Genomic DNA, 24,743 nt, shown 5'->3' on the forward strand with positions numbered 1-24,743 from the left:
AAGGTAGATTTCTTTGGCTAAAAAAAAAAAAATTAGAATACTTTGATGAAGATTATTAATTCTATTGACATTTCCTGGAGAATTTAGGTGACATAAACTATATTAGAATTCTTGAGGGAAAGCTTAGAGGTAATATTGGACCTTCGAACAAGTTAGATTTCATTTGAGATGGTTTTCTTACTATTTTTTAAATTAGGCTCTTAGTACAAAAATTTCTAGTTCAAGAAATTTTTGTACTAAAAAGTCGCTTTATGAAGCAATAAGAAAGTTGTTTCAAATGATGCCTTAGTGAACTTTAATGATCGCATTTTTTTCAAATCGAGCACTACGTAATTCAGCTTATGGGTACTACCTAGGGAGAATTAGTAGGTATAGGAACTAGCTATTAATAGTAAATATTATAAAATTAAAATAGAACTATTTCAATGATATCTTTGCAAAAGGGTAGCAGGTCAAATGAAATATGCATTTCATTGATATAAGGAGGATTCATTCACTTTTTATTTATTTTTTAATAACTTTGGACTATGTTGATCATTAATTTATCTCAACAATTCAATATTTTTTATTACTCACCAAATTTTGAAGTATGTTAAAAAAACTTTCTAATTGCACTTATTTCCAAACATTCACTTATTAAAAAATTTTAATAGTTTTAATAGAGACTCTTTTCTTATTAGGTTGGGATAGATAAATTTAATAAAACTCTGCTTCTCCTTAGAGAGTTTTGCTCTTCTCATTCTCCCATACTACTATCTATATTTTGAACTAGAAAGTTGCTTTAAAAAGCAGTAAGAAAGTCGTCCCAAACGAAGCCTGAAGCTAAATCATCATTATTACACATGTCATATTGGTCTGTTAGGAGTTTTGGTTAAGTACCAATCAAGAGGTTTTGGATTTGAATCTTGTGTATGTGACGTGTGTATAAATTTGCCTTAATTAACCTAAATGTCCAAAAAGAATTATCATCATAACCAATTATAAATATCAAAAGATCATAATTATGATATTAGTATAGCAATTACAAAAAATTATATATCATTTGTATTGCCAAAAATAATGAAGTTTATATAACTTCTAGTTTAATTTTAGATTTGTAAATAAATAAAGATTTTTATAGTAATATTACATTACTTATAAATTTTAGAAGTTTATCACATTTTAATTAGTTATTTAAATTTAATGCGCATGTAATTAAATTAATGTATAGATAAAATTAATTCCAATTTTTCTTAACCCATATCAAAAGAATTTAAACGCTTAGTTAATTTTCTTGCATTAGAGAATTTTATAGGAAAAGTTGAATAATAATCATTAAATTATTTTGAAATAAGTTCATAAATTTTAATTAAATATTTATATATTTCATATTTATCTCCAAATTAAAATACTTTAATGATTTAAAGATTTAACATAATCAAATTTTATTAGAATATCCTACTTTATTTTTTAAAATTATTTCACTATTAACATTTCATTTCAGATAATTATAATTAAATTTAATTGATTAATATTATATTATATTCATTCTGAATTTAATTCTCCTTACAAACATTTTAGCTATATATAAGCTAACCAAAAAAATTTTCCTCTCGCGGTTTCTAGGTCGTTCTCCTTAGAAGCCCAAGCGCCAAGGGCTCGTTTCTCAGCTACTCCGAACTCCGCGGATTCTTCGTTCAGTCTCGGCGCGAATCTTCAATCGCCAATCCTGCCGGCAGTCAGCGGACGAATCTTTTTGTCGCCGCCCTGTTTCCGAAAATTGTCAGGGGAGCGGGTGCTCGGAGGCCAATGGGGGTCTAGAAACGGAATGAATTCTCGGTGTCGATTTTGTTAGAGACTATAGCGAAAGAATTAGGAAGAAGGTGGGAGATGGAAAGTGGAAGTGGGGAACTGGTAAAGGAGGTAATCTTCGAGACTCGCCAGCACGCCGCAGGGGTTTTCGCTCCAGATTTTTCTCAACTGGAGACGGTATATCACTTGCCGAATTTTAGTGCAGTTCGAACTAAATTGTTGAAGTCCTTGTTACTATTATTTAACAATGTTGTGTGTGTGTGTGGAAATCAGGGAAGCGGTACGTCTAGAAGTGGTTTAACATCTTATCTCTCAATTCAAGGTTTGTGTTGTTTATTTATTATTATTATTATTATTATTATTTTGGTAGAAGTGAGAACGAAATGCAATTATGAGTTGGAGTGCCAGCAGAGGCAAGGAGCGAAAGCTCCTAACCAATTGGCTACGCCTTCCATTCGCATTCAAAGTCTGCTGCAGTTTTTATTATTATTTCTTTTATTTTTTTTTTTTTTACTTTGTGGAAATTCTGAACAATGGTGTATGGTGCGGATTCAAGTCGATAAATTGGTCTTTTGCTTATGAAATAGAAACGAGTACTCTGGAGTTTTCAAATTAAATTTATGTTTAGTTTTGACTTTTGAGAGAACATTCTGAGATTGTTTTCTAATTTATGAGCACAATGTTGCATGATCACTCATTTCCTAAAGAATTGTACCAAAAAAAAAAAAAATCCTATTATCCAAAGTATTTGTTAGTTCTAATAAGTTTAGTGATTGAAGGTAAATGGATGCAGTGTCAAATATTCTGCTCTACCTCAAATACAAACAATAAATAGTGAAAAAAGCTTCTAATTTCCTCCTTTAATTTCACCTCTTTTTTTTTTTTTGTAGGTGTGAAACATCTTAAGCAGAAATGGAATGAATATTGGAGACCAAGAAGGTCTAAGAGAAAGATGGCACTTTTTGTTTCCCCTGATGGCGAGCACGTTGCTCTAGCTTTTCAAAATCAGCTTGTTATTTTGCAGAAGAATGATGATTATATGGAGCCATGTGGTGTTTATAATGGTAAGTAGATTTTGATGATTTCCTTTTAAAGCCTTAACAGAAGAAAGTAATGTAGCATGCTGTTTGGATGGTGTATTGTTTTCTCTTGCTCTTGTCTTCTTTGTTTTTCATGTGGACTCTTTCAGTAAAATGTCAAAAATGTTCCCTTTTTTCTATAGTTTCATTCATCGAAGTTGATTTGTTCTCTTGTGAAATTCAACTAATTAGTAGGAGGCGTGAAATTCATTTTCCTTCAAAAATTAAAATATGGATAAAACTTCCATCAAACCAAATATCTGTAATAATACTACAACAACAACATCATCAAGCCTTTGTCCCAAATATCTGTGATAATGAAAAAAAAAAACTATTAAGGTGGCTAACTGTATTTTTCAGCTTGAGCTCTTACAGCTCGCAAATTCCTAATATTGACTATATCATTACTTTTGTCAGTTACTACAATAGATTCAAGTTCTATTTTTGCATATCTACTTGCTCCTGTAACTCTCTTTTTTTTTTCAGTGGGGTAGTCAACAAAATTAGTCAAAGAGACATTATATTCGATACAAAATTTTGGCTTAAAGTTGTTGTAGAATTTCCTACATTCTTGGTTTCATCTTTTGAAGTCCTGCATAAAGTCCTCATTTTATCCAGGTTATATTTTTTTGCTCAAGTCTTAGCTACAGCCTCTAAGTGGAAAAAATTATTGGAAGACCTCATTGAACAAATTATTGGAAGTGATTTTTTGTGCTCTAATGATGCGGTGCATCTTAGTTAAAGAGGACCTTAGGAATAGCTTATCTAATTTAGTACCTTTTTCTAGAGAGTTCTAGGCATTTCTATTATATTGTTATAAATAGCTGCTATAGGTAGAAGAAAAGCATGAATTAGTATTTTTGGAATTTGAAATAGTTTTCACTGTTTTTTGGTCTCCAAGAGCTGTTTAGCTCTTCTTCTTCTCCATCATGCTTCTTTGGTGATTCTCCCCACATCATCTTTTAATGTGAAATTGCTACTTTAATTATCTTGAGTTCTTTAACTATAAGATTTGATTCCACAATTTGTTAATAAATTGTTTTTACGTTAATGTCAAAATGGATAATGTGATTGATTTTTTTCCTTTAATTTATTCTTTCTACTTTAGGCATGCGCACTTTCTGCACGTGCATGCTACCTACGTTCTTAAAATTTCTAATCATTATTTTGTGGAATCAGGTGATGACAGGTTAGCTTTTTTTACTAATGGAGCTTGGATGGAACCTCAGGGTATTCTTGGGGTCATTGATGACCTGTGTACCTTTTATTTAATCAACTCAAATGGGAGGGAAATAATGAGATCGAGTAGGAGTGAGTTAAAATTGACTGCACCCATTATTGAATTGGTTGTGCTGGATGATGTCAACTCGAAAAAGTCTTGCATGTAAGTATTGCAATGTTTTGCATTTGCATTTTAAGCCTTACATTTTCCATTTCATGTTGGACTAGGTATCTCATCTATTGCTTGTTTCTATATTATTTTCAGTCAGCTCATTGCATTTTTTATTTCTATGATGTATTTTCTTAGAAGATAAGTAAGCTCTGACATGGCTTCCTCTTAGGAGTGCCTTTGGCATTTTTACTGCAGATGGCTTGGTTCATTCTTTTGAGGTTTGTAAAGAACCCAGAGCAAGCATCTTCCCACTTCCCACCTTAAATAATCCCTTAAAAGACAGATTGCCTCGCCATGTATCATGTCTTGACTACCATCCAGATCTGTCTCTGGTTGTCTTAGTTGATGCTTTTAAAGTCTCAGAAAAACACCAATCTTTTTTTGGTAAGCCTATCAAATCTTCTGTATTTTTTGTTTCCGTGCTATTGACTATTTGACTGCCATAATCTTGATTAGTTCTGCAGTCTATATGCTTGTTATATGAAGGAAAATATTTTCCCCCTTATCTTGCCTTTTCAGGATTATATTCTCTTTATTTATTGCGGATGGCCACAAATTCAGATCCAAAGTTAGTATTCTGTAGTCCTCCGTTTGAAGGTCTATTTTCTTCTCCGAAAGGTCACTTTTCTCTTATTTCACCAAAAGTGTCCATCTCACCACAGGGAAAATATATTGCTACTCTTGATTTGACTGGTTGCATAGATGTTTTTTGTATTGATTCTGATACTCTTTCCGTTCTTTGCTTTGCTGAGAGGCTTCATTCACAATGTTCTAATAATGTGCCACAAAGGAGGAAAAATAACTTAAAGGATATTATTGACATCAGTTGGTGGACCGATAATGTTCTGATTCTCGTGAACACTAGTGGTTATTTGACCATGTATGATGTTTTAAATGATAAGATTGTTCTAAAGGAGGGTCCACATTTCTCTATGCCTGTCATTGGGAGGCTTAAGTACATTCAAGGACATGCTTTTTTTTTGGAGGGAGGATCTTGTGAGGGAGGACTATCAGAAACTGAGCAGACTGGAAGCAAAAAAGCTTCAAACATAAACGAGCTTTATGATTCCAAACTACACTGGAGCCTGCTATCAATTTCTAGGAGGTCTGTCTTAGAAATGTATAGCATTCTCATCCGTAATCAGGAATATCATTCTGCTTTGGAATTTGCTGATCGTCATGGTCTAGACAGAGATGAAGTAATTAAAGCACAGTGGTTAAGTTCGTGTTATGGAATCCAAGACGTGGATCAGTTTTTATGCAAAATCAGCGATCGGGAGTTTGTGCTGTCTGAGTGTGCAGACAAAGTTGGACCAACAGAAGGTGCAGTCAAGGCTTTGCTTTCATACGGGATTCATATCAGTGAGGATTACTTATTTTCAAACTTGGATAATGAAGATTCATCCTTACCTTGGGATTTTTGGGTGGCTAGACTTCAGTTGCTACAATACAGAGATAAATTAGACACCTTTGTAGGGATAAACATGGGAAGGTGTGTAACATTCTTAAGTTTATCATGAGGTTGGAGCTATATGCTAATCATCATTTTTGACAATCTTAAAACACTCGTAATTTAATGGAACAATATTTTACATTGCTAAATGAAATGCAACTTTTTAGCTTACATCTCCAAAACATCAACTTTGTAGCTTGTTGAAGTTCGATTCCTAGAAGTCAAATATTTAGCAGAATATGTTTTAAGTTTCCATTCTTGATAGTAGTTTTGAAGTTAAAAACAATATGCTCAAATGTGTACTTTCTAATCACTTATCACGGCCTTCCTTTAAATGCAAGATGAAGCTGTTCTGCCAAGTGGCTGACTCATTTAATAACGATTTAAAGTTTTCTATGAGCTTATTTATCAGCTTAAACACTGAATATTTATTCATGTAAAAAAACCATTTTTTGTGCATGGTTGCCTAAACAGCAACAGTGCCTCATAGAATTTAATGATTCTTTGCATGTTGGAATGATTTTTAATGAAGATGATCCAGGCGTTTTTTTTCTCTTTTAACTCTCTTATAGTTGGCTCTTTTAAAACTAGGACAACTTATTTTATCCAGATGTATGCATTTTTTGTTTGTCATGTATTGTTCTAAAACAGGTTCTTGCCTATAAGCTAACACATTAATAGGCGTGGATATATCATTTTCGTTTGTACAGATGATCTTGTTATTTTTATTTTATGAGGTCATTCTTTTTAAATTTTTATTCAGGTTTTCAGCAGAGGAATATAGCAATTTCCGTGCTATTCCGGTCACAAATGCTGCTGTTAATCTTGCAGAAAATGGCAAAATTGGTGCTCTTAACTTGCTTTTCAAGCGTCATCCTTATTCGCTTTCCCAAGATATCTTGCATGTTTTGTCTGCAATCCCCGAAACTGTCCCCGTCCAGTCATATGTTCAGCTCCTTCCTGGGAAGAGTCCACCAGCTACCATTGCTTTAAGGGAGAGAGATTGGGTTGAGTGCGAACGAATGATATCCTTTTTTGATAAAATGCCTGGTGGGACTGAGAAGATTATACAAGTGAGGACTGAAAATATCTTGAAGCTTTCTGTGGGTTTTGTTTGGCCATCAAGTGTTGAACTTGTTGATTGGTATACTAATAGAGCTAGGAATATTGATTTCCTGAGTGGCCAGCTTGAAAGCTGTCTTGCCTTGGTGGAGTTTGCATGTCGCAAGGATATTTTAGAGTTGCAACAATTCCTCGAGGATATAACATACCTGCATCATCTCATTTATGCTGATGGATGTTCTCAAGATTTTATGATGAGCCTTGTTGAGTGGGAACAATTGCCAGACTATGAGAAGTTTAAAATGCTTCTTAAGGGGGTTACAGTGGATTCTGTAGTAGAAACATTGCAAGAAAAAGCTATTCCATTTATGCAAAAGCGATTTCATCTTGAGCAAGTTGATTCCATTGAACAAAAGAATGATGTGATTGGTTTCATGCATTATAAAGAAAGTGATTCCTTTTTAGTTAGATGGATGAAGGAGATTGCATCTGACAACAGGCTAGATACTTGCTTAAAAGTCATTGAAAATGGATGTCGAGAGTCTCCAGTTTGTGGATTTTTTAAGGATGAAACTGAAATAGTAGAAACAGCATTAGAATGTATATATTCGTGCCCTCTTACTGATCAGTGGAATGTGATGGCATCCATCTTGTCAAAGCTTCCACGCAAATCATTAAGAGAGAAAACCTTGAAGGATATCACTCCGAAGCATGGCAATCTAGGTTCCCCAAGATTTTCTTACATAAGAAGTCACCTTTCAAAGCCAGTGAGGCAATCTAATCCGTTAAATTCACAAGAGGAAGACTCTGGACAACATATTTCTGGAGGCATTGATCAGTTCGTTTCTTCAATGGCTGATGATAACCTTGAGAAGAGAATAAAAAAAGCTGAAGGTCATGTTGAAGTTGGAAGGCTGTTGGCATACTATCAGGTTTGATATTTCCTAAATTAAGTTTTTTTTTTTTCGAGACCTGATCGAAAATTGCATTCGGTATTGTTTGCACTATGCCCACCTCCTCTAAAAAAACATAGAAGAATAAAGGTGGAGAAGAATTTCATCATGGACTTTGCTGCTTGACTCTATCTCCATTGGAACAATTCGCTATAGCTGCAAGCCCATATTTATCCTAATATAATGGAACATGCTTGCAAAATATTTTGAAATGTTCAGAACAGGCATATGCATTTCTATTTTAACTCATTTTATTTCTTCTACAAGCGGTAAAAATTACAATCATAAGCAAGGGTATGGTAAGAGCAAAACATCAAAATGCTTTTGCAAAATGATATTTTTAATTCGCAAATTTTTTAAGAAAAAATGAATTTATTTCGTATATAAATAATATTTTGTAAGATTTATGATCATCATCCTTATTCTAATTAGGGTCTGCTTTGAATTCTTATTATCTATTCATTCCTATTAAACACTATAGTATAAGTTAACTATATTAAATAATTTATTTTAGGACAATTTATAATCATGATCGACTTGGTAGGCGGCCTTGAGTCATTGTTACCACTTTATTTCAAGGATGTGAATGCTTTTTTGGACAACTACAATGATGGTAAGCGTCAAAGTTCCACAATTCTCTCATTGTCAAAATTGGATTGCTTTGAGATGAGAGCTAAATATTTGAAACCAATGCCTCTATTGTCATTGAGGTTTTAGTTGTTTAGAGTTTACACCATTTATACTAGAGAAGAGGAATAGGATTGGTGGAGGTAGAAAGAAAGGAGTAATACAATGGGCTTTAGGTGGCGGGAGGGTATGTGGGATTTTCAGAGGTGATGAGATCGCCAAAGATTCTTAGACCATCAACGTCATGAGGAGGGGTGCTTTATACAGCAAATAAGTATAAAGAGGAAAATTATGTGTATTTTTGTTTTTTTTCACTCAATTGACTAGTTTATTAATGGTATAACATTTATGAAAGAATCTTGTAGTTTAAGGATCAAAGTGGAGGGTTTTCAAAAGCTTAGATATTTATAAAGAATAGTTGAACTTAGGGACTGTCGTGGTATTTATCTTAAATAAAACATCCCTTTTAATTCAATAAATTCTAGTAAAAGTTTTAAGGATACAAGGATGGCTCATTTAGAAGGTTTTAATTCCTTTTGTAGCTTTGGTTTTGCCAATTTTTTTCTGATTTGTAAAAGGAAGTTAATGATTTGATATGAAATGTGCTGTGAACACCCTTTCCTTTTTTCACACTTTTACACCCCTCGCTGTGCATATTTTTGTTTTTTCTCATACATACACATATCAAGTGACATTCCATTTGGGAGGAAGAGAAAAATGAAAGATAATTCGCACAATTTTTTTTTTCTCCTCTGTTTGGTGAAATGCTGCTTGGCATGTTCGTGAAGGTGAGGTTATATTTATTTCAATCCTCTCCGTTGCTTCCCACACCATACACAAGCTCAAGATATATCTAATTAATGAGTGTTTTGTGCTTCTTTGATGAGCTAGGCCTACCCGATGGGATTTGACCTAGATATTTTAAACCAACATTGGTGCTACAATAGAACACAATCCTAATATGCATGTACTTGTGACTTCTAATTGAAATAGCTCTAATTTTCATACTATACAATAAATGCAGCCCATACCTTTTCACACGATAAGGCCCTATTCAGAATTGGCATATGCTAAGCGTTAAATTTGTTGATATTTCGTTATAGTTCTCTTGGCTAGGTTTCAAACATCGTATTTCTGTTGAGAGTCCAGACCTAACAATGGAGGCTCGAGATTTCAAAAAGTTGTGGTCTTTGTATTTCTAACAATAGATGCTAAAAAATAATAATGTATGTATGAATAGCCATTTAAAATTGTATAGTTATTTCCTTAAAAATATAGTTATATATATTTAATCCATATATTTAGCCAATTTGGCTAAGATTTCATTTTTGTTATCTCCCGCTAACCTTTATATTTTCTTTGGAGATGTTAAATTTTTAAATGCATTTAAACAATTGTAAACATTTTCAAGTTTTCAACATGATTCTTTCTGTAAAGTAGGTCATTAAATTGTAAATTCTCGAACCTCTGTATTGTGACAGACTATTCCAGATATTTTTTACGAATTATAATCTTGCAGTCTAATAGAAATAAATAGCAGGTTTGGTTCGAGTTTTTTGAGCTAATTTGAGCTTGGGTCCAACCTAGGGGTAGAAGCTGGAAACTTTGTCCAAGCCTAATATGTGTTCTTTAATGGAAACGCAAGCCCTACTGTATAAGATTGTGATTTCTACTGCAGATAACATTTAATAGCCCAAAGCAATATATTTAACGTTAGACAAGCTGTTGTTACCATACGATATAAATAGACAAAAATGAATTATGGTAATTCCTAATTGAGCCACTTTTGCTATACTTTAATGTTTTAATCCAAGCATGGTCCCTTATGTCAAGCTCCTACTTGACTATTTAGTTTTGACGGTGATGTTTCTTTCCCATTCCCAAATAAGCTGCAATATATTTAACGTTAGACAAGCTGTTGTTACCATATGATATAAATAGACAAAAAGAATTATAATAATTCCTAATTGAACCACTTTTTCTATACTTTAATGTTTTAATCCAAACATGATCCCTTATGTCAAGTTCCTACTCGGCTATTTAGTTTTGATGGTGATGTTTCTTTCCCATTCCCAAATAAGCTCTTTCATATGCTTGGTCATAGCTCTATTGCTCCACCCTGTAATACATTTCTTGAGTATTGTTGAAGTACTGTTCATGCAGATTATTAATGAATGTCTATTGTGATTTACCATACCAATTTTTATATTCCAAAAATTTTTTAAACCAAGTTTTGATGTGCCAGTGGTGTGAATTTACTTGTTTTGATGCGCTACTAAGCTTTACGTTTTCCTATATTTTCATTATTTTCAAGTACATTGAAATGATTAAGCTTTTGATCTGACTGTTTTAAGTACTATAAACTTCTTTGTTCCTGGATTATATGGCCAACAGTTATTCCAGATAATGCAAAGTCTGTTTCTTTTTTAGGTGCCAAAACCTATCAGCTTTTTTCTCAATGCTGAGTCAGATGAGAAGAATGTGAAACAGCTTCTTCGTCTCATTTTGTCAAAATTTGGACGAAGGCAACCGGGTAGATCAGATAGTGAATGGGCTAATATGTGGCAAGATATGGTTTGTTTCCAGGAACAAGCATTTTCTTTTCTAGATACAGAGTACATGCTAATTGAATTTTGTAGAGGCCTTCTGAAAGCAGGAAAATTTAGTCTTGCAAGGAATTATTTGAAAGGGATAGGTACCATCTCCTTGGCAACTGAGAAGGCCGAAATTCTAGTTGTTCAAGCAGCAAGGGAATACTTCTTTTCTGCTTCCAGTCTTTCTTGCTCTGAGGTTAGCACTTCAACGTTATCTATTGTCTGTATTAATGCAAATTCTTAACGAGAATCTTATATATCTAGTCTGGATGCCGCAAAATGCATGAAATGACATTTTTTTCATTGCAAAACGCTAGAACTTCTTACTCCTCGTAACCAGAAACCATACCACTCGTTCACTTGTGGAGACCATCTAGCTGTTCATTATAGCTATCAATGCCCCACAAGATATCATAGTAGATTGATAGTTCATGTTTACGTTTAGATGTTTCTCTCTTTTGTTTGAATTAGATTTAATGTTTTCTTTTAGATAAGGATAAATGCTGTTATGACATTACCTAGGTCATTCTACTCCTAAAACCAGCTCTTTTCTCTCTCTTTTAGAGCTTGATGAATTGAATGAATTGAATGATTGCTTTTATGACATTACCTGGGTCATTCTATTCTTATTTCATGGATACAGGTTTTGCTTCTGCTCATAGTTCCTAGTATATATCCATTTTAACATGTGAAAAGCTTTCAGTGGCACTATGATGAGAACTGAGCACATTTATCTGTTTTGCCAAGTTTTACCATCAGACTACATAAATATTATTAGTTGTCTTTAGTTGGTTACTGTGTTATGTTATAAATTTATGCTATCATCATTGTTGTAGACATCATAATCTTAATCATCATCACATCATCATTATCATCATCATTGTCGTCACTATTATCTTTATGCATGTTGCAATTGTTTGAGAAATGTTATCTTAACAGATATGGAAGGCTAGGGAATGTCTCAGTCTCTTTCCAAATAGCAAAGTTGTTCAGTCGGAGGCTGATGTTATTGAAGCACTTACTGTTAGACTTCCAAATCTTGGTGTGACTCTTCTACCGGTGCAGTTTAGGCAGATAAGAAATCCAATGGAGATTATCAACATGGCAATTTCAAGTCAAACTGGAGCATATCTTAATGTTGAGGAACTTATTGCGGTTGCAAAACTGCTTGGACTTGGATCTCCAGATGACATAGCTGCAGTTGAAGAGGCAATAGCCCGAGAAGCTGCAATAGCTGGTGATTTGCAACTGGCTTCTGATCTCTGCCTTGTGTTGGCAAATAAGGGCCATGGTCCTATCTGGGATTTATGCGCTGCAATTGCAAGGAGTCCCTATATGGACACTTTGGATACCAGCTCCCGGAAACAGCTACTAGGCTTTGCATTGAGCCACTGTGATGAGGAATCCATTGGGGAATTATTGCATACTTGGAAAGATGTTGACATGCATATGGACTATGAACATCTAATGATTTCAACTGAAACTTGTCCTCCAAATTTTTCATTCAAGGGTTCAACAGTAATACCACTTCCTGTAAATAGTCTTCAGGATATATTGAACCTAAGAGATGAGTCTAAAACTATAAGTAATGATCATAAGGAAGATGAAGATAACAATAAGGTTTTTTTTGAATGCCTCAAAAGCCTCCTTTCTGGAGTTGCTGAGGAGTGTTCAACCGAAGGTGGCATTACCTGGGATTCTCTGCTTAGAGAAAATAGGAAAGTATTATCATTTTCTGCTTTAGAACTCCCATGGCTTCTTGAATTGAGCCGTAAGGAAGAATATGGCAGAAAAATAACTCCTGGTACAAAAGCTCCTCCCGGAAAACACTCCATTTCTATTAGATTTCAAGCTTTGATCAATATCATCCATTGGTTAGCTGGAAATGATATTGCTCCAAGGGATAATCTACTCATCTCACTTGCTGAGTCCATTATGGTTTCCCCTGTGACTGAGGATGATGATATTCTTGGTTGTTCGTATCTATTAAATCTATTTGATGCTTTTCATGGAGTTGAAGTAATAGAGGAGCAACTAAAGCAAAGAGAAGGATATCAGGAAATACACAGCATCATGAATATTGGAATGTCATACAGCTCAATACAAAACTTGTTTAAAGAAGCCTCTAGTCCTGATCAGAGAAGGATGCTGTTGCTTCAGAAATTTCGGGATAAATATGAATCATTTGGTTCAGGTAATTTCTGGTGGTTGCAGTAGTCCTTTAGTTTAGTGGGCATGACTATGAGGCATATTGGCTGATCAAATTTTATAATAGTCAATTTTCTTTTCCTCCTCCAACGTTAGCCTCAAAATTTAGAAAAAAATTATCAAATGCAATGCTTCTATGAAACAATACGTATTAGACAATGGCTGGATTGTTCAGACTTTTTTTATTTATTTAGTTTGTTGAATGCTTGCACCATGTTTATGCCAAAATTTGCCTTCGAAATTAGGCATCATCTCCCTCTAAAATGGTTTTGAAATAAGAAATTTTTGGCTACATGTTTATACGGTTTGTTTTTTGTCTTTTTTTTTGGCTTAAGTTTGTTTAATTTAAAAGAAAACTTAAGTACATTTGGTATGTTTTGAGCAAATATGGACATTCATTTATTCTATGAACTTAGAAATCTAACTAATTTATTTGTTTGATAACAATGCTTTTGGAAAATGGTATGTATTTACAAGCTTTTTTTTAAATTTTTAATAGAATAATTAAAATTTTATATGACTATAATCATCTTCAAAGGCTAGGTTTAGTAATGATACTAAAAGCATAAAAATGTCCTAAACTTTAATACTAAGTATATGAGAAAAAAATTATTTTATTTATGGTTAACTAAATAACTTTGTTGTTTATTTTATCACGAAACTTAGTAATTATAATTGAATAATTAATAGGGAAACAAACAAAAATCCTAGATGCTTGAAAGTGCATTGACTAGGTATTTTAATTGCTAAACAAAAGGTAGGAACAATAATGATGTTGATTGGTGAATAAAGTATAAGAAAAGGTTGGAGTAGCTCCAGTGGAAGATAAGATTAGAAAGAGTCGCCTTAGATGGTTTGGTCATATTAAACGGAGGCCTTCCAATGAACCGGTTAGGAAAGTTGAGGTATTAGATTTGACTTATGTTAAGAAAGGTAGAGGTAGACCTAAAAAGACTTGGTTATAACTTAGAAAATATTAGAAATGATCTTTCTTTGTTAGATTTAAATGAGAATTTGACTTTTAACCAGACACAATGAAGAAAAAGGATTCATGTAGCCGACCCCACAGTGGGACAAAGGCTTGATGTTGTTGTTGGTGAATAAAGTATTAAGCCATTAAAGGAAGACTTGTTCTGATGTTACGAAGTAAATCACATGCGATCACATTTAACCATCTAAAGCGTTATGTACGTTTTATAGCTCTGGTTGGTAATGAGAAGTGGGGAGCAAGCAAAATATGTGCAAGAATATATCAACCCAAATCATACAATTCACTTAAAAACTTCCAAAACTCTCGAGCTTACTTTATACTTATGTGCATTCTATCATTTATATTAATTTATTTTTAAACCAATATACTCATGCAAATATTCAGCTTGATGAGCAGTTCAAGGCTACAAGCAAGATATAGATACATAGTTGATGCATTGATTCTAAAACTCGTTAGCTTACTTTATACTTATGTGCGTTCTATCATTTATGATAATTTATTTTTAAACCCAATAGTTACTCATGCAAATATTCAGCTTGATGAGCAGTACAAGGCTTCAAGCAAGATAAAAGTACTTGGTTGATGCATTGATCACTAACAGTTGCTAATAAAAGTATGTAGCATGCGAGGATGAACTACTACTTTGAAGAATTATGACCAATTGTTGTTAGTGTCAAACTCCACGGCCTTCTTGTCATCAGAGCAGACAATAACTAAATATCATTGGACCTTAACTTTTATATAGAAAGGTAACTGTCCATGAACTTTTTCAGTAGTTTGACATGTTCTAGGAGGTTCTGTTTGTAAAAACAAAATCCGGTTATGCTGAATTGGAAGTAATTTGTCAGATAGATTCATAGTTGGTTCAACCATGAATGAGTTGCTTATATTTAAATTTAATTTATGATTTTTGCTTGGGCTCAAGTCTTACATGAGCATAGGTTCAAGATTGGGTTTCAATTTAGGCTGGGATAGATTCATAGTTGGTTCAGATTGAAGTTCAGATTTAAGTTCGAACAATGTTTTAGTTTCAAGTTTAGCCCGAGAGTCAACCTTATATTTGACTTATATTAAGAATGATAGAGGTAGACCTAAAAAGACTTGATTAGAAAATATTATAAATGACATTTCTTTTTTAGATTTTGATGAGAATTTAACTCTTAACATGACACGATGGAGAAAAAAAAGATTATGTAGCCGACCCCATATAGTGGGATAAAGGCTTGTTGTTGTTGTTGTTGTTGTTATTGTTGTAGTAATTATATGAGATTGATTCGTAGCTAACAATTTCAACTTATCATTTTTTTGTTCCTGAATTTCAGACTTCGCCTCATCGTGGCGAGTTAGTTATTGTAATAAGGGATGATGATTCAACTTGATTAGGGTGAAGGAAAGATTTTGACGAGTGATGCTTCGGGCAAGTGTGTGTGAGATTCTTTAATAGCGAGTGAGAAAGAGTTATAGGAAATCTCTCATAAATGATAGGGAAAAATCGAATTTATGCATTTAATAGAGATTTGAGTGTGCTTTCATATCCATGCACAATACTTTTGCCTATAAATACTCTGGGTAGGCCATTCATATCGTGATTTTTTCTCGTGCTCTCTTTTTCTTCTAGCGAGGGCGCTTTTTTGGTGAGTCATCTCTGGGCGAGCTCTATGATGTCGAGTAGATGAGGTTGAATGTGCACTGGTGAATCTGTAGGCAAGTATTGAGATAAAAAGGTGGCCAATTACATATGTAGAAGCTCTGGTACCTCCTGAGAAGAGTAAGGCAAGTGCAATGCTATCGCGAGAAGGGAGAGCTCTGGCTTGAACAATTGCGGTGAGTTGAACAGAGGGTCCCGAAGATAAGCACTTTCATGTAGCTGAGTTTGGTAAGAACGATCTCCTTGGAAGAGAGCGAGTAATTGGGATAAGGTCTAGGCGTGTGGTGAATGTAAAGAAAGATTTCAATTGTGGCTTTGGGGGAGAGGAAGGGGCAGGCAAGTTTGGCAAAGAGAGCAATGAAAGATATATAAAGATTGAATCACATAAGTGATCACCAGATCCATGGACAAACAAGTAGCGGGGAACTATGATTCACATAGAATTGTAAACTTCTATAATTGAAATTTCTAAGTTCAACAAAAATCAATTTTTTCTCTTCAAGAAAGAGTTCTGCTCCACAAAGTGATTATTATAACAATAGCCTCTCACCCATAATGCGCTTTTTTAGGAATTTGACCCTGAAGAACTGAAGAATCATAAAATGATAGTATATTGGTGTAAGCATTCCATGTTAGCATGGAACCAAACTACCAAATCCATTCTACAGTAAATAAAATTACAAAAATCATCAATTTGGTTGGATCTGACTGAAGATGCCAAAGGGAAGGAGACGATAAACTTCCTTGATGTCTGCCATTAGTCTTTCTTGTATTAAAAAACATGAATCAGGATGTGTTTAGCCAATATTTTATTTTTTGTTTCTATGAACCATCTTGGCCTTTCAGTTCAATATATATATATATATATAATGTTATGTTGTCCAATTTCTAGATGAAAAATCCATATCCAAACATTGAGAGTATGCTAAAAAAATTTATTTGTACTCGGCTTGCATTCTTTCTTGATTTTATCAATAAAAAAGTTGATTCTTCATTATATTTTCCTTTTATAATCACAGCATGCTTGTTTTTATTAAATTTTCTGTTTTTTCGTGTGTGGCATTATTCTCTTACCCCAAACATAAGATAGCTATTCCATTGCCCATTTTCCACATCTAAAATAATGAAAGTTTGCCAAATCTATTTTTTCTGTACGGTTCTTTTGCTTATGTTCCTGATTTTATCAATCGAAGAATTTGTTTTAGTTTATTATATTTTCTTCATTTTTCCAGTGACGACATGAATGTTTTTATTAGCAGACAAAGTGGAACAAATTGACAAACTGCATTCTACATTTTGGAGAGAGTGGAGAACAAAATTAGAAGATCAGAAACGTCTAGCCGACCAAACAAGGGCGCTGGAGGAATCAGTTCCTGGAGTAGATACGTATCGCTTCTTGTCAGGAGACATTGAATACATCAGAGGTGTTATATTTTCGTTAATTGATTCAGTAAAGACTCAGAAAAAGCACATTCTCAAGGAAGTAGTAAAATTGGCAGATACCTATGGTTTGCCTCGCAGTGAGGTTTTTCTTCCTCCTTTTTCCATCAAGTCTTGCTCTGTTTAAGAACGTGTTTTTCATCATTATTTTTAATCTTTCTTGCTTGTTACATTTTTTTTTCTGCAGGCATTACTTCGATTCTTTGGCTCTGTCCTTGTATCCGAACAGTGGGAAAATGATGAAATCCTTGCAGAAGTTTCACAGTACCGAGAAGACATTGCCAAATGTGCCATGGGAATCATTGAAATCATTTCTACAGTTGTATTCCCTGAAATTAATGGGTGCAACAAACATCGTCTCTCCTATGTTTACAGCATTCTTTCTGCCTGCCATTTGCGCTGTAGTAAATTCGAAGAGCCAGCATTGTCACCTAGCCAGCATCATCAATTGCAAAAGCATATCGAGCCATTTCGGTTTTATAAAGCTCTTGAAAAAGAATGCCAAAGGGTATCCTTTATCAAGGAGTTAGACTTCAAAAATATTGCTAGACTAAATGAGTTGAACTATGACAGCTTTAATGAAGAAATCCTAAATAACATCAATGAGTCTACTGTAGAAGCTCTTGCAGACATGGTGCGTATCCTTGTAAGCATGTTTAATGATACAAATGAGAAGGGTCTTATATCATGGCAAGATGTGTACAAGCATCATGTTCTAAGTCTCTTGGAATCTCTAGAGAGTCGAGCTAGAGAAAGTCTTGTTGGCAAAACCCCAGAAGATTTGCAGGTTTTATTAGGGGAAATTGATCGGAATTTTGATCACTGCAAGCAATATATCAGGGCCCTACCAGAAATGGATATGTTGCGCATAATAAAGAGGTTTCTAAAGCTTTGTATACCTTTCAATTCTTCATGGAATCTAACTGACGATCCTGGATGGAAGTACTGTCTTGTCTTGGTCTTGAGTCTTTGGATTAAACTGGTAGAAGATGCACAAGTGACTGAATGCTGTGATGCTTCCGACAAGCCTGTCTCCTCCAATGAAAGGATCCTGCCCAAGTTTCTAAAGATCTTTGAAAAGTTTGTGATGGAAGATCAAATCTCAGCTAGTGAGGGCTGGTGCGTTATCATTAACTATGCTCATCAGGATGAGGGGATTCCTCTTTCAGACATACCATCTTTCTTCAAATCTATGATTGTTTCAGGTTGCAGGTTTTATTCAATTGCTAATTTATATTTTGAAGCACAAATACTCCCGTCGAGCTCTAGTACAAGTGGAAAGCAGGAGAGTCTACTGGATCTGTATACTAATCTCACAGAAACTGCTCTATCAAGTATAAGCCATGGCTTTGCTGAGCGGAGGAACTTGCACCAGTTGCTATCATCTTTGAGCAAGTTAGAGGGTAGTCATACAGATGATCTTAAGGTGATCCGGTCTCATGTTTGGAGAAAGCTGAGAGCACTTTCTGATAACATGCAACTAGAAAGTAACATAAAAGTATATGCCTTGGAGCTTATGCAGTGCATCACAGGACAAAACTACAGAAGTCTCCCTGATGAAATCGTTTCAGAGGTTCAGCCATGGGAGGATTGGGATGACTCTTGTCAGTCAAAGACCCTAACGCATGGAACAGATGGATCCACAAACATAACAAGTACTCTAATAGCCTTGAAATCATCTCGGTTGCTTACACCAATCATGCCATATATCAAAATTACTCCCGAAGATCTTAGTAGCCTAGACTCAGCAGTAAGTTGCTTTTTAAATCTATTTGAATCTGCAAATTCAGCCGAGGACGTTGATGTGCTGAAGGCTGTTTTAGAAGAATGGGAAATATTATTTTCCGGCACCACTGACGAGGAGGAACCCGAGAAATCTACAAAAGAAGACCCTGATTGGAACAATGATGACTGGGATGAAGGCTGGGAAACCCTTCCTGATGAACTACTGATCAATGCAGACAAAAAGGAAAAGCAATCACATTCTATCCGTCCGCTTCATGCCTGTTGGATGGAGATTATCAAAGTACTTATCACCCATTCCAGACCCATTGCAGTAATGGAATTACTGGACCAAGTATCATCCAAATCTGGTGGGATATTACTAGATGAAGAGGAAACAAAGTCTCTGTTTCATATAATAGTTGAGATAGACTGCTTCATGGCTCTGAAGATTCTCTTGCTTCTCCCTTATGACGCCCCCAGGCTCCTTTGCTTTCAAGCAATCGAGTTGAAACTTAAAGAAAAATTTCCCCCTCCCAGCAGTTCTAATGTCAATGAATCCGAGCTTTTGCTGCTTGTGCTCTCATCAGGGGTCCTTCAAAGCATCATTTCCGATCCCAGCCTTGGCAATTTCTTCTCTTACTTGTGCCATCTGGTGGGGCATCTGGCGAGAGATTGCCAGGAAGACATGCTCAAATACAGAAATAGTAGAACTGGCAGAGCAAACCGGAACAGGTTCTTGGTCTTTGGCAAGCTTTTGCTGCCATGTTTCATTGCAGAGCTTGTACTAGCGAAGCAGGGCATACTGGCTGGATTTATGGTGTCCCAGTGGATGCACACACATCCTTCGCTCGGCCTGATGGATATTGTTGAGGCAAGCCTGAGAAAGTACTTGGAAGGTCAGTTGCTTCAGGCTGAAGATTCTGGGAGCAATGACTTGGGTGCTTTCGGGTCCTTCCAGTTTAGTGTTTCCAGGTTGAGAGGTAAGCTCAGCACCTTGGTACAGTCCGCTCTTTTAGCTCTTACAACAAATATTTAATAGCTGAGATTAAATATTTGTTTAGAGGGAGCTGCATAGTTTTTTGTTTTTTGTTTTTTGTTTTTATAACTAATTACCGATCAATAGAATGAGCGATTTATCATTATATTTTTAGTGTTATATCTAATATTTACTATTTACAAGGCCGTGATGTAATTTGCGAGTTACATTTTATCAGAAATTATTACTAATTTTTCTTGGAAGTTTCTCAGATTTGGTGCATCCGCCGAAGTTATCGTGATCTTTAAACTTCTATTTTCACACTAGAAAACTGTAAGAAACTCGTCCCAAACAAAACCCGAATTTTAAAAAGCATATGAGTATTTGATAGAGGCGTAAATAAGTCGAGCCAATTGAGCCATTCTTAATTTGAGCTTGAGCTTCATTAATTTATCGAGTTCGAGCATGTGCTTATATATTATAGTTATAGTAAAGTCCTTATATTTATTCATTTTTTAAGAAAATAGATATATACCAGGAAAGTTATAAATTGTGCTAATATAGTATAGTTATATATAGTAATTGAAAGCCAATCATCCAATTTTTTTGCTTGAAAATCTTGTTGTTAGTAGGCCTCTACTTCAATTTTTTCAAATATTTCAATTTCAATTTTTTTTCATGCATTCCTTACTATTTAATAAAGGCATACTCTTTTATTTTATTTCATTAAATACATCCAAAAAAACATCATAAACTATTATTAAAATACTCATTTATTATGTAGGAATACCATATAAAGAAGAGTGTATATAAAATGGGTATAGACATGGTGGTCGATATCATTGTCAAACCAAGTGAATTATGCTAATCAAGTTTGTAAATAAATGCCTATATTATATATATAGTTATTACAGAGAATTAATATAACTGGCCTTGATTGGAGTAATTATTACGTCCGGACACCGAACGCATCCAGTGACCAATAATCATGCGCCACGTCACCTGGAGCTCAGTATCGAGCACTCGGTATTGCTCAGTATACGTCCGGATTTTCGATTTTTTGTCCGGACGTAATAATTTTCCCCTTGATTGCTGCTAGGTACTCTGCATTCTTTAAATATAGTATTATAATTTGAGAGCTCATATAATGGTGTGTAGTGTGTACAATCGAATAAAAAATTATAGGTATTAGTTGTGATGTAGAGCCTTATATACACTCATTTAAGTTCAATTTAGGGATGCATGACTGTATATAGGTTTTTGTTTTTGCAAGTTAATCAAACTCTAGTTATGTGTATAACTATTTAGTGACTAAATTCAAAATAAATGGTAAGTATAGTTATATACAAGTATTTTATAAAGATCTTTAAATTTTAATGTTGTACAAATAATGTAGAGCTTTAAACTCAAAATAAGGGATACATGCGATGAAGTATATGTATTAAATTTGATATATCATAAAAAAATTATCTTGGTCGGGCACGAATCTCAAGGCAAATTAAAACTTCAATTTTAACTTTGTTCAAACTTGTAAATTTTTATTCAAACTTCTACCATGGCACAACACACTGTGTACAAGTGTTCTGACTTCAATTTTAACTTTGTTCGAACTTGTAAACTTATATTCAAACTTCTATAGGTTTTTTATAGAGTAAATAAATGGCAAATAAATATTTTCTTTTGTAGATGCACATCACAAAGGTTAATTTCTGTTGCAGACCTTCAACATTTAGAACTTTATGCGATTCAGAAATGAAGTGCAGAATATTTTGAAGAAGTTGAATATATTACAATTTAATGTGTTCCCACGATTTCAATAAAATACAGCATTAATCTACATGTTGCTATTATGTTGGAATGTGAGCAAGCAATCATTCATCATCAAAGGGTGGGAGCTTAGATTTATAGCATATTAAGTTGTTTTATTTACATGTTTGTCAAACAGGGGAGATATTATTAATTGGAAAGCTGAGCCACTCACAAGCTACACTGGAATTCAAATTAACAATGAAATGAAGAATATTAATAAATCAACCCACGTTGAAGTTATTGTTAACATGTACAATAAGTTTTTGTTATCCATTTTTTTTCCAACAACAACTATAGAACCCTTATGAGGCTTCTTAATATTTCCTAGAATATAGATGAGTTCAATGGATATAATTGGGCTATGTCAATTAAGGATTTCTTAGTTAGTCAATTTGATCAAATGACTGTAAAGTATGCTGAAGATGTCTCCGTAAGATACATAAGTAACTTTATTCTATTGTTAGGTGAGTACTCTTTTTCACTTATTTTACTAATTTTGTAAGTTTTTTAAAGTAAATTTATTCCTTGCAAAATTTTAACTATTCATCTAATGCATATTTGATTTTTAGAACACACATCATTTCTTGAACCTGCATTGTATGATGTTGGGATAACAACATTTTCTTTTCAGCCATCCAAATCTTTGAAATATTTAGTGATTTTAATGATGAACAGGTATGTCCATATCTCTACATAATATTTACTTTTTTTTAACTGCTTACAAGCATATACACACTGTGTGCAAGCATATCGCTTGTATTTAAACACTGCACAATCTATCATAATTATTGTACACATTATGTACAACCATGTAAAATTTGTAATTAAATACTACACAATCTAAAAAGGTTGTGCACACACTTTTAAATTTTAAAATGTTGCACATAATGTGTACAACCCTAAAAACATGCTGTACATAGTGTACAACCTTGTAAAATTATAAAACAGTGTTGAACACACTGTGTACAACCCTAAAAAAAAATTGTACACATTGTGTACAATAAAGTTTATAAATTTAAAGCGTTGTACACTGTGTATAACCCTGTAAACTTGTTGTACACATTGTGTACAATTAACGCAATTATGTACACACTAATATACAATATTTCTATAAATAAGGTTTCCACACTTCTGTGAATAATATTTAATAGATCTTATACATTGCAGATTTTTCATTCATTTCAAAATGTTATTGAGGAAGAAGAAGCATTAATTATTGAAGACTTCCTAACCGCAAAAACATTCCCACCACATCCTACCCTTGAAACCCATAAACCTCTTTCCCCTCTTTCCCATGTTTCCCTTATTTCCCTTATTACTCATATTTCTAAAACTCTTGAGCAAGTTGAACCTATTTCCCCTAAGGAGTCTTATCTCCCTCAGTCCCCTTTGCATCCTCCAAAAATATCCCCTCAGACCACTTTGCAATCTCCAGAATATATTCCTATCTTTCCACGTCAGTCCCAGTCACCCAATGAGAATATTTTGAAAGCATTAAACAGGGCTTTAAAAATCGGAGCAAACTGGTCGGTCTGATTGGTCCAATCGGGAATCGATCTAAAGACTGGTCCGGTTTAACCTGAAAATTGGCTTTGCTTCAAACCAGCCAGTTTTGGCAAGAATCGCTAGTTCAACTGGTGAACCGGCAAACGGGTCCTGGTTTTTTAAAATCGGATAGTTCAAAATTTTTTAATATAAAAAATTAAACAAATGATTTAGTATTAAATAAATATTAAACTTAATTACAATAAATATAAATATTAATATTAAACTCTTAAATTTGTATTAAACACATGATTAAATATTAATTTCAACAATCAGTTAATGCCAAGGTTTTGGAATGCACATGTTCTTTAAATATTTTGAAATTAAGGTTGAAATGTAAAAAAATTGAAAAAAAGGACCATAACAAAATTATTGTGCATGAATATTTTATTCTAGGCATTTCTCATAAGAATAATATAGAAGAAAACATAATAATCGGTAAAAATTTACCGATAAGTTTATATCAACGCTCCTCCATCCATATTGTCTTTCAATTCGTCCAACCTTACCATCTCAGCACTCTGTTATGAGCATATCGTACTTCTTATCTAAAAGTCTTTAGCCTCCGCGTACTGTGAGATTTGAACGTCATCAAAAGCACTATCCATCTTCTTCTTTGGACTGTTCTACGTTGAAAATTTTGAAGATTAATCAGGAAAAGTTTTAGGGGGGGGGGTTTACATACATGCAACTTTATTACATCTATATTACATATTTAACACTCAAAAGTTAAATATTTCATTCCTACCACTCAAAACACTAATTTTAAAACAAAAATACCACTCCGTCTCGCGAACCCTCACTCTGTCTCCTCCTTCCTGTGTTAGCTATTCTTTCTGTGCTAGAATTCCCTCTTTGTCGATGACTGCTGTTGGGCCTTTGATATCCTCGTCCAACACCTGCCAGTGATCACAGGCTATTTCTTCTGTAAAAAGCTAAGAACTGCTACAAAATTTCATCGAAAGCGGAAAGAAGTATTTTGCCCAGACCTTTTCGTTCTTCTCCATTATGTAGTAGAAGATATCAAATTCGAAGGGTACTTGATACCCAAGAAAGTGTCGATCAATTTTAGTGTTGCGGAAATGGCTTTGGATGAGAAGATTTGGGAAGAAGACATGAAATTCAAGCCTGAGAGGTTTATGGAGGGAGGATCAACATAAAAAAATGGATATAATCGAAAGTAGAGAGATCAAAATGATGCATTTTTTATCTAGAATACTTTGTGGCCAATCTTGTAGAGGAATTCGAGTGGAGAAATGTGGGAGGAGAGGAGATTGATCTTTGAATATATATTTTTATCTGAAATACTTTGTGGCCAATTTTGTAGAGGAATTCTTAGAAATAAACGTTTTAGTGGAAGAGCACACGAGTAACTGAGTAGGACGCACACGAGAGAACAACTAATGCAGGAAGGAAGAGACGGAGTGAAGGTTCATGAGACTGAGACGG

General features: G+C 34.1%; 1 protein-coding gene across 3 annotated transcripts; it reads left to right on the forward strand.

Annotated features, from left to right (window-relative positions):
* Positions 1-1,577: 1,577 nt before the first annotated feature.
* Positions 1,578-20,200, forward strand: LOC110093375 (MAG2-interacting protein 2). 3 transcript variants are annotated; one of them, XM_020818243.2, is made up of 11 exons: positions 1,578-1,968; positions 2,065-2,113; positions 2,682-2,855; positions 4,050-4,254; positions 4,433-4,647; positions 4,783-5,755; positions 6,480-7,710; positions 10,789-11,148; positions 11,892-13,146; positions 17,056-17,324; positions 17,427-20,200. In XM_020818243.2, exons 1-11 carry the CDS (start codon positions 1,870-1,872, stop codon positions 19,998-20,000), a joined length of 7,404 nt encoding a protein of 2,467 aa, XP_020673902.1. In that variant the 5' UTR covers positions 1,578-1,869; the 3' UTR covers positions 20,001-20,200. The 3 variants fall into 3 exon arrangements, with proteins under 3 accessions (XP_020673902.1, XP_020673904.1, XP_028549726.1); XM_020818245.2 differs by having other exon boundaries at positions 17,059-17,324; XM_028693893.1 differs by having other exon boundaries at positions 4,436-4,647.
* Positions 20,201-24,743: the final 4,543 nt, after the last annotated feature.

Source organism: Dendrobium catenatum, unplaced genomic scaffold (assembly GCF_001605985.2).
Source record: "Dendrobium catenatum unplaced genomic scaffold, ASM160598v2 fragScaff_scaffold_384, whole genome shotgun sequence".
Taxonomy (NCBI): Eukaryota; Viridiplantae; Streptophyta; class Magnoliopsida; order Asparagales; family Orchidaceae; genus Dendrobium; species Dendrobium catenatum.

Excerpts from the sequence above, each read along its gene's own strand:
- LOC110093375 (XM_020818243.2), top strand. The coding sequence starts at position 1,870 with ATGGAAAGTGGAAGTGGGGAACTGGTAAAGGAGGTAATCTTCGAGACT. Across the intron at positions 2,856-4,049 it reads GCCATGTGGTGTTTATAATG|GTGATGACAGGTTAGCTTTT; the intron begins GTAAGTAGATTT and ends TTGTGGAATCAG. Across the intron at positions 4,255-4,432 it reads AACTCGAAAAAGTCTTGCAT|GAGTGCCTTTGGCATTTTTA; the intron begins GTAAGTATTGCA and ends GCTTCCTCTTAG.